The sequence below is a fragment of the Lissotriton helveticus genome, chromosome 7, assembly GCF_964261635.1.
Source record: "Lissotriton helveticus chromosome 7, aLisHel1.1, whole genome shotgun sequence".
NCBI classification, from domain to species: domain Eukaryota; kingdom Metazoa; phylum Chordata; class Amphibia; order Caudata; family Salamandridae; genus Lissotriton; species Lissotriton helveticus.
In genome coordinates, this window is record NC_136068.1 from 285,214,655 (window position 1) to 285,231,945 (window position 17,291).

General features: G+C 44.6%; 1 protein-coding gene across 1 annotated transcript in view; it reads right to left on the reverse strand.

The window, feature by feature from the left end:
- Nucleotides 1–17,291, reverse strand: part of LOC144769045 (protein-glutamine gamma-glutamyltransferase E-like) — a 305,940-nt gene that overhangs the window by 95,138 nt on the left and 193,511 nt on the right. The window contains exon 6 of the mRNA XM_078653040.1: nucleotides 15,670–15,844. Coding sequence (XP_078509166.1) covers nucleotides 15,670–15,844 — 175 coding nt within the window. The remainder of the gene's footprint in view (nucleotides 1–15,669; nucleotides 15,845–17,291) is intronic.

Genomic DNA, 17,291 nt, shown 5'->3' on the forward strand with positions numbered 1-17,291 from the left:
AAAGTTGTTACGTACATTGGGAATTGAGGCATAATACAACAATACAATTATATAAAAATCATTAACATAACATGTCATAAGTATAAAAAAACACTTTTAACATTTTAAGTTATATATACAATTCTAGAATTCTAATATTCTAAAAACATCATGGTAATCTCCCGATCCCATACTAGGTAGAACTGATTCTCCCTCCAGCTAAAACTATAATTTGGAGCTCAGTAATTCCATTACGAAATAGAGGGTGCAATGCACCGATAAATATCTAATCGGATTTTAACAGGTTTCTGCGGGTTAGCCACATGCAAAGCAGAAACTTTGCTATTGAAACCACATAAACTGGGTTGGTATCAGTTCTTAGGATCCTGAAGAAGTCAAGATAGTTCCTAATACCCAAGTTCCAACACAATTGGATTATCCATTTCTGCCTAGGTTTTTATATGCCACACAGAAGAGTATTACGTGAACTGCTGTTTCCTCCTCTTCTAGGCATCCAGGGCAGAGGCTATTTGGGACTCCCACCCACTTACTAGTAGTTGCAAATAGTGGTAGAGTACCATATCTAAACTGAAGGAAAAGATTTTTAGCTAAAGTCGGCTGAATGGAATCTAACACCTGCTTAAATTCGTAACGGCACTTAAAATCCAAAAACCCATATGTAAGACTTGTAAGTTTTACAGACCGAAAAATGTCCCTCAATTTAAACTCTTTAAGTGCATTTTTCAGTATTTTTTTGGTATCTCGAGACAGGAAACTTTCGGATTTGTCCAGAGGTTTTCCATACCGATTGCACTAAAAGAGTGCCTTACAAAGGCCAACCAGGGTGTACTGCCTGCCCCTAATGTTGTCATACCGCTCTCAATTCTTCCTTGTAACTACCCAGCTCGGGAGTGCACCACAACCGCCGCCAATAAAGCAGCTGGCGTGTTGCGATAACGTCAGAGAATGGGAGAATATTTAAGTCCATCCTAAGCGGTACTAATGGTGTATTTTTCGGCAGGGTCAAAATTTGTCTGATAAAATTGTTATCTGTTAATGTGAGGGTATTGGAGGGTCTATGCCCCCACAATTCTGCGCCATATAGGGATGCTGCCCTAGCTTGGACTTTATAGATTTCCAGCGGTGGGCGTATAGTTTTTAAAACACAATTCTTTTGTACCTTTATGATTCCCCCCATGGCCTGCATTAATCTCAAATTAGCCTTATCCATCTGTGGACCCCACCCCATTTTGTCATTCAACGTGAGGCCCAAATAGTCAAAGACGGATACCCTTTCCAGGGGTCTATCCTCCATCATTGGATGTGGACAATTGGTGGAGTTGGCATTAAAAACCATATATTTGGTGTTTATGAATGTTCACCACAAGGTTCCTTTTTTGACAAAACTGGCAAAATGCGTCATCCACAAACATAAGTGCGGTAAAACTGCGTGATGCCAGTTTCGGGCAGTCTATATCCTTGATGGCAAGAAGATCTTCTATCAACCCATTTAAAAAAAGAGAAAAGAGGGTCGGCGCGAGTACACAACCCTGCCTGACCCCCTTGTCTACAGAAAATGCGGCCGTCAGTTGACCATTCCTACCATACCTTACTCTCGCAAAGGCACCTTCATGAAGAAGTTTAAACTGGTGGCATAGATATGGTGGACCCCCCATAGCCAGCAAGATACTCCAGAGCTGGTTACGGTCCACCATATCAAATGGCGATTTCAGGTCTACGGAGATTAGATATAGACTACCGCCTCCCAACACAACATGGTTCCAGTAAATTAACTGGAGCCTAAATAACTGGTCTATTGTGGAGGTTTTGGCCCTAAAGCCTGCTTGTAGGGGTGTCAAAATATCTTGGTCACTCATCCAATCTTGTAGACGTTGTAGTAAGACCCTAGCGTAGATATTTTGTGATACATCGATCAGGCTAATTGGCTAAATGGGGATAATCTCCGCCCCCGCCCACGTACAGGGGGCTGGAATGCCCCCTAAAATTGCATTGAATAATAATTTTAAATAATGGGCCCACACTGCCTGTTCCTCTCTATACAAATCTCCTGGAATCGTATCCAAGCCGGGCGCTTTATTCCTTTGGAGCTTGGCTAGGGCCAATTGTACCTCAGCCACTGTACAGGGCGGTATACATCATGTGGGATCAGGATTTAAAAGACAGACTGGCAGCTCACTTGCTTCAACTGAGTGGTTTAAATATAATTCTTTAAAGTGTAAGCGCCATGCTTCTTCGCAGATATTTGGATCGATGGTAGACTTACCCTCTGACTTCACAGTGTGGACCAGATTCCAGAAGGCCTTCGCATCTTTTGCATCTAAAGCAGACTTAATGGTCTGCCATCTTTCTGCTTCCCATTCTATTTTTGCGTTAAAAATATATATTTTTTAAAACTGCCCTAGCTTCCTTAATACGTAACCGATTACTCTCCTTAAGGGAGGATAGGAAAGTTTGCTTTGCTGCCCTACATCCCCTATTAAACCATGTGTTCTTATCACCATGATGTTTGCTCTTGTTGGGCCTGGTATTAAAAAAGAAATCCGACAGGATAACAACCATTCCCTGGTGGATTTCTCCCAGGTCCTCACAACTAGCGCTGTTAAGGGGTTTTTCTGAAACAAGGCATGCCTTTTCTAGCGATGGAATTATACTTTTGTACATTCTTGCCATTGTTTCTATAGATTGGGTAATTTTGGCCCAGCGAATACGCCTCCCTCCAGCCCCAACTCTGTAATCACTTTTAGGTGAAATTGCAGAACCTTGGTCTGCATTGTTGGAACAAATATCTAAAAGAGTGTCCAATGGATTATGGTCACTTTCGGTGCGCTGCACAATACTAAAGTCTAGAACTTTTTGCCATATATTTATACTGATTAAAAAGTAATCAATTACCGATGTTTGGCCTGCACTTTCAACCGTTGATTGGCCTGGATTATCTTTCGGAAAACGCCCATTACAGGCCCTTATGGAGAAGGTTAGGGTGAGGGAAGTCATTTGGAGAGCAACTGGTGTCCACCCCTTAGCCGGATATGTATTTGGCGGTGGAACTGACCAAATTGCATCCTCATCAGCAGTAATAGGTTGTGAAATACCATTAAGGGGTTCATAGTGGCAATTAAAATTCCCGCCAATTAGGAGGTGCACATCTGCCGGAAGGGATTTCAGAAACTATTCAAAGATTTCAAATTCAGGGAGGTCCCTCCGTACTGAACTGGACGGGAATAGATGTTAATGAGTGCCAGTTTTTCTGAATTCATAGTTGTCAGAAGAATACAGGTTATGTCTGGGCAATGGGTGACGACTCTCCTTGCCACAAGTCCAAGGTGGATTCCCACCCATATGCACAATCCCCCCGATGGTGTGCCTTTAGGACCCTTAACAGCTGGCTCATGATATGTAACAAACCCCACTCAATGGATAGGAGTTATGGTCCATGTCTCTTGTAGTAGGCAAATCCCATGTGAATCGATAAAATCCCCCTAATCTAATAGAGCAAGTTTTGACGCAAGACCTGCGATGTTCTAGGACAGCACTTTTATACCACCTTAAGGTTCCTCTAGGGCACTCCCTACATTAACATCAGGCCCTGTATTCTCATGTATATAAAATGGCTGCACTAGAGATGTTGGTTGTGTCCTTTATTAGTTCTTGGATGTAACCCTCTGCACTATTATCAACTATGGGATGTCCATCGATATTTCTGGTCCCTATTTCCACGGGTCTTAAGGGTTCATGCACCAACCTCCCTGGGGGCCCTTCATTAATTAGAACCCTCTGCCCAGCCAAAATAGCGACCTGATCAGTGCCAACTGGAATCAGTGAGGCCACTAGTGCAAATCTATTATGCAGAGGTATTGAAAATTGTTGACTCCCATTTGGGCAAGTTGTCATCCTGGCGAGATGACACCTCCTACCTCTCACTGGTTCAAAATTCCCTAAATCAGGCATAAGGACTGGGGGTATGTAGAAATAGCTCAAATCCCTAGCCTGTATGTAAGTTTGTGGGTTTGCCTCTGCACCCCAACAGACATGTCCGACATCCCTCGGGTCATTAAAATTAACGATGATGCAGTCCCCTATGATATTTTTCTTCTTGGGTCCTACCCAATCCACCCTTCTTACCAATAGAAATTTGGACTGTATATAACGGGGAAGTGGTCTGTTGACGTTTAACCAATGCATTGTCTTGTTCTTCAATTGCTCATAAGTTTCTAGGTGCCCTTCTCAAGTCTTGGGACGCCAGTCAGAACGGTGACATAGGGAGAACACTCAGGGGGGAGGTCTAGATGTTGGTATACACTTTCTATCTCATCCCTGTTCTGGTTTCCCCTATAAGCAGAACCCGTTAGCTGGGGCTCAGACTGTCCCTGAAGTTCTCTATTACCAATATAGGGGCCGCCCTGTGACTCTGTGGTCACAAGTACTGGTGGAATAGCTATTCCAGGGCCCAAAGAGTTTTTAGCAGTTGGTCCGTGTCCCACACCCACAGTTGAGATCAAATTGGAATCTGCCAATACTGCAGACACTACAGACCCCCCTCCACTCCTCACCCTCTATGATTCTCTATCATGCCCACCACCCGCTGTACTACTCTTCGTAGCATTTACAACAAGGGTCATTGAGGACTCAAGTTCCACAAGCCTATTCTCAATTGACAAGAGTCTCGATAATACGGGTTCCAGGGACAATTTCATTATGGTACCTATTTTAAATAGATATTCATCTATCGACGCTGGCAGTCCACTACCACTTCCTTCAAGGTTTCCATTATTTGCAACATCAATATTTTGCAGTTGGTCCTCGATGATTGCCGTACCGGCAGATTTATTTTCATCAAGTTTACCTAATTTGGGTATTTTGGGATTCTTCCCCTTCTGCTGGGTTCCCCCTCGCTTCCTTTTGGATATTGCCCCTTGTGCATACTCCTTCAATATAGTGGGCTGATTGTGGACCAAGGTGGTACATGATACAATATTATTGGGAGTATGTTGTGGTGCTTTGCCTCCGGACGCCACCTTATCGTTTACTGGACAGTCATTCTGTCAGAGACCCGGACTCAACATCTGGGTCATAGGAGGTCGGGGGGACTGAGCGACTTTTGGTGGTGAACAAACATTCATAATCCCTCCCAAAGAAGACCTCTTTGCAAATACAGGGTCCATAGAGAGTCTACGCTCCGTAATTTCTATCTCATGATCCAAAACGGATGAAGCCCTCGTAATGAATTGGTCTAGAGTTCCTACAACATAGCCTGCTCCGGCCACTTTCCTGCTTCGCCCCTCCCGTGTTGCCATATCTTAGCTTAATTTAATAAAGTTTGCAAATTGCCCAAAAGACAAAACGAAGCAAGAGTCCACTTACCGGAGAGGCGAGATGACCAGTGATTTCGAATAGCTGGGACTAAGGGAAAAGGCCCAGCCCAGCCTCTCGCAGTCTCGAACAGGCTCAAACGGGCCCGCCCTTGGCCCGGGCTTCGCCCGGCGCACGTCAGCGCGCTTCCCGCGTAGCGGGAATGGTGTAGAACTAAATAGACGACCTCCTCCTCGGCAATCAGGCACAGGTGCGTGTGATGCTTGCAGACCCAGCAGAGCGCAGCGGCTCCCGCGGAGTGGGAGCGGCGAGAAGTAGTGTTTGGCGCTGGCGTCCTCCTCCTCGGCAATCAGGCACAGGTGCGTGTGGTGCTCGCAGACCCAGCAGAGTGCAGCAGCTCCCACAAAGTGGGAGGGGCAAGAAGTAGTGTTTGGCGCTGGCGTCCTCCTCCTCCGCAATCAGGCACAGGTGCATGTGGTGCTCGCAGACCCAGCATTTGTGTTTTTGATATAACCCTCTAAGTGGCAAGAGTATGCCCAGACATGTGCCCAATGCTCACTATGCCACTAAAACTAAGCTATACCTGACTGATGAGCCCCTGTCAGGACAAAACTGGTCTTGTATTGCTTGCATTCCAGTTCAGGAAGGATCTGACCTGGCAGTTCAGGCTAGATTGTTTCTGTTGGAACAGGGTCATGTCTGACTTTCACATGCCTGGGTTTAAACTGAGGTAGCATGGTGAGCAAATGAACAATGTTTTGAAATGCTAACCAAGTGATTTCCAGTGGTATGATGAATTGCAAGCATTCCACCCTTCATCTTTTGTGTGTTTGATGTAACACCCTAATTGGCAAGGTTATGCCCAGATGTGGGTCACTGTGCCACTGGAACTAAGCCATACCAGACTGATGAGCCCTGATCAGGGCTAAAACCGTCTTGGGTTGCTTGTGTTTTGGCTCAGGGATGTTTTTACCTGGCATTTCGGGGTGGACTGTTCCTATTGGAGCAGTGTCAAGGCTGATTTGCTTATGGCTGGGTCTAAAGTGAGGTAGCGAACAATAGGTTAAAATGCTATCCTGAGGGATTTCCAGTTGTTAGAAAAATTGCAAGCATTCCTCCTATCATCTTTTGTGTGCTTGATGTATCGTTGCAAGGGTATGCCCTGACATGGGTCCTGTGCTCACAATGCCTCTTAATCTAAGCTATACCTAAAAGGTGAGCCTTAATTTTGGTTGAAACCAGTCCTGGTCTGATTGTGTTCCTCTTAAGGGAGGACTTTACCAGGCAGTTTCAGCTGGACTGTTACTATTGGAGCAGGGTCAAGCCTGATTTGCATATAGCTGGGTCTAACCAGAGGTGGAGTGGTGAGTGAAAATAAAAATGGGTTGTTATGATACTCAGAGGGATTTCCAGTGGTTAGACAAATTGCAAGTATTCCACCTATCATTTTTTGTATTTTTGATATAACGCCCTAAGTGGTATGGGAATGTCCAGACATGGGTCTCGTGCTCACTACACCACTGGAACAAAACTACACATGACTGATGAGCCCTAATAAGAGCAAAACCGGTCTGCAGTTGCTTGTCTTCCGGTCCAGGAAGTACCTGACCTGGCAGTTTGTGGTGGACTGTTTCTATTGGAGCAGGGTCAAATCTGATTTGCATATCCCTAGGTCTAAACTGAGATGGCATAGTGAGCAAAATAACAATGGGGTGAAATGCTACTCTGAGCGATTGCCAGTGGTTTCCAAATTGCAAGCATTCCTCACTTTATTATTTGTGTGTTTGATGTAACTCCCTAACTGGCAAGGTTATGCCCAGAAGTGGGTCACAATGCCACTGGAAGTAAGCTATACCTGAATGACAAGCCCTAATCTGGGTGAAATCGGTCTTCGGTAGCTGGTGTTCTAGTTCAGGGAGGACCAGACCTGGAAGTTTGGTCTAGACTATTCCTATTGGAGTATTGTCAACACTGATTTACATATGGCTGGGTGTAAACCGAGGTAGCATGGTGAGCAAAAGAATGATGAGTTGGAATGGTACCCTGTGTGATTGCCAGTGGTTTGGTGTGTTTGATGTAAAATCCTAAGTGGCAAGGGTACGCCCAGATGTTGGTCCTGTGCTCACTATGCCACTGCAACTAAGCTATAACCTACTGATGAGCCCTATTTAAAGAGAAAACAGTTTGAGTTGCTTGTGTTCTGATTCAGGGTGGATCTGACATGGCAGTTCAGGCTAGACTGTTCCTATTGGATCAAAGTCAAGACTGATTTGTATGTGGCTGGGCCTGAACTGGTTGCATGGTGAGAAAAAGAATGATGGTTTGCTACCCTGAGCGATTGCCAGTGGTTAGGCAAACTGCAAGCGTGCCTCCTATCAACTTTTCTATATTAGTAAAGGCTATTCACAGCTAAGACATTGCAGTATAAAAAGCAACGCTCTCGCAACCACAAGGCAGTATAAATGATATGTAAACAGGAGTGACAATAAGGTGGAGAACAACAGCAGATCTTATGGTTTCAATTTTCCGGAGATGTTTATTGGATCCACATTCAGCCCTCTTCAGGGCTGACAAAAGATAAAAACAACATGTGTGTAGGACATTTCACTTACAATATGTACTGCACATACTTCAGTATCCCATGTGCGCACGGTGGTAATTGTGAGGTTCCACACACGGGTATTACGTGTCTAGCATCCATATTCGTGCCTACACACACAAGAAACCGTGCACATCTGCATGCCTATATCGTGATAATGGTGCAGGCCAATCGTGAGATAAAACATACCGTATATTCATTTGATATTTAATTCAGAAAATCACATCACCTGTATGGTCATGCTCGTGAAGATCCGCATATGACAAAGGGATCAGGGTGCAAAAGCATTGATAGTGCTTTAATAGAGAGGGTGTATTGTGCTCCGTACTGAGTGAAAAGGTCTATATATAAAGGGGGTCTCATGCACATTGAATGTCTCACTCTTGCTCATAATCGCATACCTGGTAAAAGACCCAGGCATCTATGGGTTAATGCAAAACGTCAGTGTAGTTGAGCGGTGAATCTGGTAACACAATAGTAAGAAACTATGGTTACAAAAAAACACAAAAGCCGGGAGGAAATATTAGAGAGGCACGTGATTGTAGTTACAGGGTGCCTGTATAATATATATCGTTCTTTCTCGCTTACCCTGTGTGTGAATTGAACGGTAATCCTAGTTCGAGTGATCCAAATATACTATGTTCCAGGTTGGGAATACGACCTTTATATTTCCGGACGTGGGCGCTCACTGAAGCGCAATAATGAAAGGATAGGGAGACTGTAGGAAAAAAATTGGGGAAAGTGCAACAGTCCATAAATATACGCCTAGTATGTAAAGAAAATTGCCAAATTCAGTATACAGGAGATACATATAGGAACCAGTTCGGAATAAAAAATATAGTATATCACATACCTAGACACGTGTAAGTGTCAGATTGTACCGGGAGGGGATCCAATAGAAAAAGGACTGGAGTATTCTATTGCGTTTTCTTTACGCGAGTGGTGCACTGAAAAGGACATGAAAACGAAAAAAACGGGAGTCAAAGACCGCATGAGTACCGGACAACACGCCGCAATCGGCAAGTACATAGAGAGCCATGGTCTCACCTGAGATTTGGATCCCTCCTCTGTGTGTTCCCGGTCGCCGTGTTCCATGGACGGACACGTGACCGGAAACCGGAACACTACAAATACTCGACGAGCCAAAATAGCTAGAGTGCATCGTATGAAGATCGAGGAACCATAATTAGTCACCATTTTAGGTGAGGAAAAGTGCGCAACAAATAACAATAAAGGGGCACTAACGGGTCAGAGTGGAACGCTTACTGCAATACATAAACTGCATCACAAGACCAACGAAGGGTGAATATCAGTTGCGTCTGACAAATTCTAAAACGGTAATAAACACATGCACCCGTCTTGTAACGAGGGTGCAGACGGATCGGTTCCTGCATTAAAAAATTTTTTTAATCTTAATATGGATTACGTAACAAGTCGACTATAACAACTACGTCTGTCACTGAGCAGTGGTGAAAGTGTGGACCCTTATTGTGGATGGGTCTTGTTTCGGATCACACTTTTAAATTAGAGATGTTAAGTAAAAGGGAGAATTATTTTTAAAGAAAAATACTGAAAAACGGTTGGCTGAGCATATTACTTAATACCTGTTACTGCCATGGACTGAAACCCGAATGGTGCACCCATAAGTGTGTCTAAGAAAACACGCGGTGACTGGTGACATCACAACATATATGTATACATTAAGAACTGGTACGTATTCATATCCGGCTAGTGCGACTTGATCAATCCCAGGTAGACTCAAGAGTATCGTTGTACCTAATATCCATATTTGTAATAAAAACATGACAACTTGCATGACTTATTCATAATCAATAGATAACATAGTATAGTGACAGTAGGGCAACTGAAATCTACAATCTGAATCATGCTACAATACAATAGTCACCATTATTTATAATGAAAACATTTTTGCAGTTCCCCTTCACACAAACCCCATTCCTGTAGGACAACAAATTGAGTATGATCAGTTGACCAAAGTTCGTGTAAATACAGTCTTAATTAGAAATGAGTATTCAGTTCCCCAAGAAAAATTGAAGCTCAGGGTCATAATTTAGCCCGTGTTCCACGCATTGCAAACGCATGATCCACGTGGCCTCCCTACGTCTCAATGTGAGTTCTCTGTTGCCCCCCCTGATGTTTGGAGGGATCAGGTCAATACCAAAGAAACGTACCTTCACTTCATCCTCAAGTGGTTGACAGGCTGCAACGTGCAGGGCAACTGGGTATTTAGGATCTCTTTTTTGGATAGCTCTCATGTGTTCCGCTAGTCTTCCCTTAAGGGGTCTGATGGTGCTACCACATATAACTTGCCACATTGGCATTCAATGATATAGATCACATATCTGGTAAGACAAGTGATGTTGTGTCTGATTGCCAGTGGTTAGGCAAACTGCAAGCGTGCCTCCTATCAACTTTTCTATATTAGTAAAGGCTATTCACAGCTAAGACATTGCAGTAGGCCTTTACATAAATCTGTTAGACTTATCATGGTCGCAGACCAAAGAGTACACAATTATTAAAGACACCATGTCTCTTTATAGGTCTTCACTTGTGTCTTGGGCATAGAACTTGGGGAGAGAGAGACTGTAAAGACTGATATGAGACAACAGCAAACTGCATATAAAGTGAAATAGGCAGAATTTTGTGATTTTCACATAATGTGGTTTTTTTTAATATCATGATCTTATTTAAAATTTCGGTGAAGTCTATCCATTGTGATTCCCTCTATATCTTTACCTGTACCTGGTGGCCCATGCAAGGGGGCAACATTTTGCAACTATATGCCAACGCCTAGTGTTTCAAGAAGCTGCTATGTCGTCTTGGCTATTGCTATGTGTTTGTCTAATCCTTTACTTTTGATCCTAAGAAGTACATAATATCATACATGACGGATGCTAAGAGGAGTGCCTATTTTATAAGCATTTGGCGAAGGGTCTTTTGGAGTGGTTGAGGCCTAAGAGCCTGAACAGTGGATTTGCCATGCACTATAATATATTTACATATGATGGGCTATGGAGGTTGCTACCCATTCATTGTGTTTGCTGTATTAGCAGAATTGATTCATTGTCTGATATCATTGTTGTCTAGATGGAAATATATTTTATGTATATTACATGTTTTAATTTTGTGAAAGTCGCTTGATTGAATTTTCATGAAAAAATTGTGACTACATCAGAAAAGCTAGATATGAACACAAATTCTAAACACCGTAAGCAATTTCAATATAGCTATTAAACCTTCAACTTGTGCAAAGATAGAAAAATAGGTGTTATATACACAGTAAAAGCTGCAGCTGCAATAGTGTGTCCATTCACAAAAATGGTCAAGTACAACAAGTCGCCACTGTAGTATGAATGGAGCCTCAATAACCTCAAGCCATAAGTGACCTTGCAGCAGAGTAGAAGGCAAACTTTCTTTACTGCTCTCCTTTTATCCCCTTCAAGGTGCTGATTACTAGTGGCTAGATAAAGGGTTCAGTAAAACCATACAGTAGAATTAATGATTCCGGCAGTATCAGTAATACCGGGTCTTGGCATTACTAGGGATCACAAGTTGTTCCCCATTACAACTCTATGCAATGGAAATAAAATGTGTAAGTTAGTGCTACTACATGCAAGCTTGTAATCCCATTGCATTTACAGGGGGAAAAGTCCTCCAATTGTAGGATTTGACTCCAGTGAAACATGCACTATTAATTCACCTATGAATATACACTTGGGTAAGACTCCACCACAGTCAAGGACCGGTGGTGCAGGAGCTGCCATTACAAGCCCCATCTGATTTCAATTTTCACAGTTGTTCATAGACTATGTTTGATAAGTACAGTATTAACTCTAGGATTGTGATTGATGAATGTCGTAAATATGTTATGTTATGTTACGAGTTTGTTGAAGCGCGACAGCTGCCCCAGCCACGGGGCGTCCCGGCGCTGAGAAACCATAGCATAACCTACTGAAGGGAGGGGGGTCGGGGTTTAAGGCAGTGGGAACAGGTACGTTTTTATTGCCTTGCGGAAAGCTGGTAGATTGTCAAGGCAGCGGATGTTCAGGGGAAGGGAGTTCCAGAGTTTTGCTCCTATGGCTCTGAAGGAGCGGCCCCCTACACGGCGGAGTTTTGTGCGGGGAACCACTACAAGGCGTTGACCAAAGGAGCGCAGATTGCGCTGGTGGGTGTAGGGTGTTAGGAGCGGACGGAGGAGTTCGGGGCCATCGGTTTTGAGGATTTTAAAGGCAGTGGTAAGTGCTTTAAATTGGATACGTGCTTCCATTGGGAGCCAGTGGAGTCTTCGTATGGTGGCTCTAGCAGAGCATCTCCTTGGAAGGCCCACTATAGCTCTGGCCACAGAATTCTGAATCCGTTGAAGCCTTGTTGTTTCTGCTTTGTTAGCGCCCAGTAGTAGGACGCTAGCATAGTCCAGCCGGGAGAGAATAATGGATTGGACTATGAGCTGGCGTGTTTTGGGATCAAAGAACCCAAGAATGGGATGGAGGCTTCTTAGTAAGCCCACACACGTAGCTGCTACTCTTTTGGTGTGAGTTTGGTAGCTCAACGAGGAGTCCAGCCAGACTCCCAGGTTTTTTACCAAGGATTTAGGGGGAGGAATGGGGCCTAACAATGATGGCCACCAATGGTCGTTCCAACAACTGGTGTTCCTGCCAAGGAGCAGAACCTCGGTTTTCCTTGCATTCAGTTGTAGACAGTTACCTGTCATCCACTGGGCGACTGCAGCCAGTCCATCCCTAAATCTCTTGGCAGAGGTTGAGGGGGCCTCAGTAAGGGTGATTACCAGCAGTGTGTCGTCGGCGTACGACACCAGCGTGAGGTCTCATTCTCTGGCCACTGCCGCGAGGGGCTGTACATACAGGTTAAAAAGGGATGGACTGAGAGACGAACCTTGCGGGACACCATGGCCGATAGAGTAAGATTGGGAAGTGAACGGGGGTGCTGAGACACGGAAGGATCTGCTCGTCAGTAACGAGCGGAACCAATCGAGGGCCAGGTCGCTGATCCCTATATCTTCCAGGCGACCCAGCAGGATGTTATGGGAGACCGTGTCAAAGGCCGCACTGAGATCAAGTAATATCAGTGCAGCACTTTGACCGGCGTCAAGTACCTTGCGGAGATGTTCGGTGGTGGATAGAAGGGCGGACTGTGTGCTATGCCCTGGCCGGAACCCGTGTTGGGTGGGGTCCAAGATGTTATATTGGGCCATATGGTTTGAGAGTACTGTGTTAGCATGGGCCTCTGCTAGTTTGGACACCCAGGGAAGCAGTGAGATGGGCCTGTAATTCTCCGGTTTTGTGGGGTCCAGGGTCGGTTTTTTGATAATGGGGGTAACCCAAGCTTGTTTCCAACAGGTAGGAACAATTGCCGAGGAGAAGAAGAGGTTGAGGAGTGTGGCCAAGGATGGAAGAAAGAAGTCCAGGGCCTCTAGAAATTGAGCCGGTCTCATGGGATCTGAAGGGGCACCTGATTTCACCTTTCTACAGAGTTTGGCTAAATCCCTGTGGGATATTGCAGGCAGGCATGTGAGTCTGGTGTCTTTAAGGGAGGAGTAGGAGGAATTGGTGCGGTCGGGAGGAATCTGTGGAAAGGTGTTATAAATTTTCCTTACCTTTTCGATGAAAAAGGTAGCGAGTTCCTCACACTGCTGCGTAGAAGAAATGCACGAGACAGGATTACCACAATTTTGCAATTTTTGAACCAGTTTAAAAATGGTTTTCGTAGGGTTGGGGCTGTTGTCGATTTCCTTAGCGTAAAAGGATACGCGAGCCGCGCGTATAGCTTCATGATATGTTTTTAGTTTGGACAGGTAAAGAGCTTTATCCATATCCGTATAGTCCTTTCTCCAGTTGCGTTCTGCTACCTTGCATTCCTTTCTAAGAAGTTTCAAATTATCATCATACCATGGGTTAGAGGGGGTGCTACGTCCTCTAGTCCATTTGGCAGGTATGAGGGCATCAAGTCCTTTAGTGATCCAGTCCTGAAAAGAGGCGTAGGACGTATTGATGTCGTTAGTGATTACGAGGGTGGGTTCACCTAAGATAGCAAAGAGATCCTGATTATGTAGTTTATGCCAGGGCCGTTTAAGACAGGAAGGAGGCGAATCCTTGTTGTGTTCGATATCAGCTGATATCACAAATTTTATGAGGAAGTGATCGGTCCAACCCATGGGTTTAGGTGGATCAGCTCTGGCTTCCAAGATATTAGTGAAAACAGGGTCGAGTAGGTGACCAGCAGAGTGAGTAGTGGACTGGATAGGAGGGGTCAATTGTAGGGCAGTTAGATCCGCCACAAGGTTATTGATGGTGGGATCTGAGGTAGAGTCAAAGTGGAGATTGAGGTCGCCCAGAATCGTAAAGTTGGGGGAGCTCATGACCAAGGCGTGGGCTACCTCGAGGAGTTCCTCCGTGAATTTAGAGGTGGGCCCCGGGGGTCGATAGATAAAAAGACCTGAAAAGGAGAAGTGGGGGCTAGTGGTGATTTTAAAGCGGGCGCACTCACATCCCGTGATATCTTCTTTCAGAAAGGAGCAAGAGTACAGTGTTCTGTAGATAACGGCAATGCCGCCTCCCCTAGAGTCCCTATTAATGGGTATCATAGAGTATCCGTCCGGTAGCGTGAGATTTGGAATGCTGGTTAGTTCATCCTTGAGCCAAGTTTCGCACAGGAACAATATGTCAGGGTTCTCATCGTTCAGTAAAGTGTAGACCTCAGGGTAGTGTTTTACCAGTGACCTGACATTAAGCTGAAGGATCGTGAGGGGAGTGTATTTTCTCGTGCTGGCTTTGCGTCGAGGTAGGCTCGGTTTAGATATGACAAAGTTGCAGGAACTACAATGTAGGTCGGTCTGTCCAATGTGGCCCACTAGCGTGTCACATAGTTGGCCCGGGTTAAGTGCAAGGAGGCAGTTTTTATCATAGCGGTACGCCATCCGAGTAATTCGAGCAGGGGGACTGGCGAGAGGCGATGTCTTGGCGATGACAGGCGAAGAGGGGCTTGCCTTAGGCGTGCCTTCGGCGCGCAAACGGCGCGCCCGCTGCGCGTACGATGGATGCACATGATTTCAAGGGGGTAAAGAAGGCGGGGGGCGTGGCCTCGGAGTGGGCGTGGCCTCGCGCCTCGTTGGCAATGGCGATCTGATTTGTTTTGTAGCTCGAGTCCGCAGACAGCGTTAAATCCGCTGTGCGGTGAGCTTAGGGTTCGAGCAACAGAGTCCTGAGGTGCCAGGAGACAGGGTGATTGTTAAAAACACAAAGCAATTCGTGACACACAATTTTTAAAAAAGGATCGTAGCGCTCCCGGCTTCCGCCTCAGGAGGGTACGTGGTTCCAGTGAAGACACTCGTATTCAGTGTTTTTATGCAGGTGAGGGCGGGGGGCGTGGCCTCGGAGTGGGCGTGGCCTCGCGCCTCGTTGGCAATGGCGATCTGATTTGTTTTGTAGCTCGAGTCCGCAGACAGCGTTAAATCCGCTGTGCGGTGAGCTTAGGGTTTGAGCAACAGAGTCCTGAGGTGCCAGGAGACAGGGTGATTGTTAAAAACACAAAGCAATTCGTGACACACAATTTTTAAAAAAGGATCGTAGCGCTCCCGGCTTCCGCCTCAGGAGGGTACGTGGTTCCAACAAAGTAATGTTACAAAGAGCGAGCTATCACAAGCTTTATCGATTGGATTCCCCAACACCCCACCTCTGCGTAGATCTGCAAGGCTAGCCCTGAGCAATTATGGATCATCCTACCTGTGCACAGGACTCCTGCAAAGACCCAACACTGTCCATATTTGACTGGTGACTTGTTCTCATACCATTGTTTGAGAATAGCTACAGATCCGTTCCAAGAAGAAGGACTTGTGCCTTTTTCATATTGTCCACTCCAGTTTCCCTCCAATACCCCTTTATCATCATTGGAATTGATCTGCAAAAAAATATATGCAAACAAAAGTTCAGATGTTTCTCAATTAGTTGAAGTTGGAAAAGTGAAGCAACCATGTAAAATACGTATTCGTAATGAAATGTTCATAAATCTGATTAGTGGATTAAATCTGACAATGTAGATTGCACAAGTTCCAGTGCAATGTTGGACCAACATTTCTGGATTACATAATTTGCTGTGAGAATATTTTGTATGAACATTTGCAGCAACTATTTCATAAAAAAACAGATGCAAAATGACTATGAAAGCTGAAGATGTGATAAGGCCCATTTCAAAACAGCATATGCTGCCCCACCACAAGTTTAGACTAGCCATTTAACCCAAAGGGTATTTCCTTGTTGAGCTGGAGCAACAAAAGCCTGTTTTTGAGGCCCAATGTCACTGCTGCTGCCCCCTATCACTTTCTCCAGCTTACCCATAGTAAGTTGTAGCAGGAAGGAGAGAGAGAGAGAGAGAGAGAGAGAGAGACAGAGAGAGAGCAGAAAATGAATGGATGGACACAGAGAGATAGAGAGAGGCGGGGAAAGCTGTTTTGACCAATTTTTGCCAGGGTCGTTTGCAATTCTCGGTCTTCTCCTGTGTGGCTGAATACTCTGCCTAGGTAGAAGCCTAAACCACCTGAAAGTGTTCATGAAAATTAAAATGATTTAATCTTGTAGTGGTATACTAGAAATGCTAGAGTGTCTCAATAAAATACATGATGCACAGTAATTTCAATTTTATTTCCAATTAACAAATAAACGTTAGGGTTGTTTAAATTTCATGTTTTTAATTTCTAATTTTACAATTACCACGGACCTTAACCCCTAATTTACTCACTGAAATGCACCTCTCTAAAGAATACAAAAATATATTTTCTTCAAATTCCCTGCGAGATACACCGGGGAAGCTTTTAGTGTGGGCAAGACTGAAACTGCATACAAGTGCACCTATAGTGGCTTTGAAGAGTCGCCAAATACATCAATCAGTAGGAGTGTGAGGATGAGATAAGAAGAGTAGGGGGTACAAGAAAAAATGTCATTTTATATGGTGCTGTAAACAATTAGCATTACTATAACCCAATTTAATGATTTTCCAAAGACTGAGTAAGCATGACCAGCAGTTGAACTTGTAACCATCCAATCATCATGTGTTTCAGAGGCAGAAACATTCGATTGTGCCGTTCTTCCGGGTCATCCAGCCAATCCAGTGTAGGGAACAAAAACCTAGTCCTTCATCTCTATCAATCAGGAACAATAGGTCTTCTCTAATGTTGCTTTGTTTGATGATATCTGCTGGGGTTTTGAATGTATTGTGAGATCACTCACCAGATGGCCTGCTTAAAGGGCAGGACTAGAGAACATTCAAGTTATACATTTGTTACACAAAAGATATCACATCACTAATAATGCAGTTCATTATGTGAGGATACCAGTAAGGTCAATCCAAT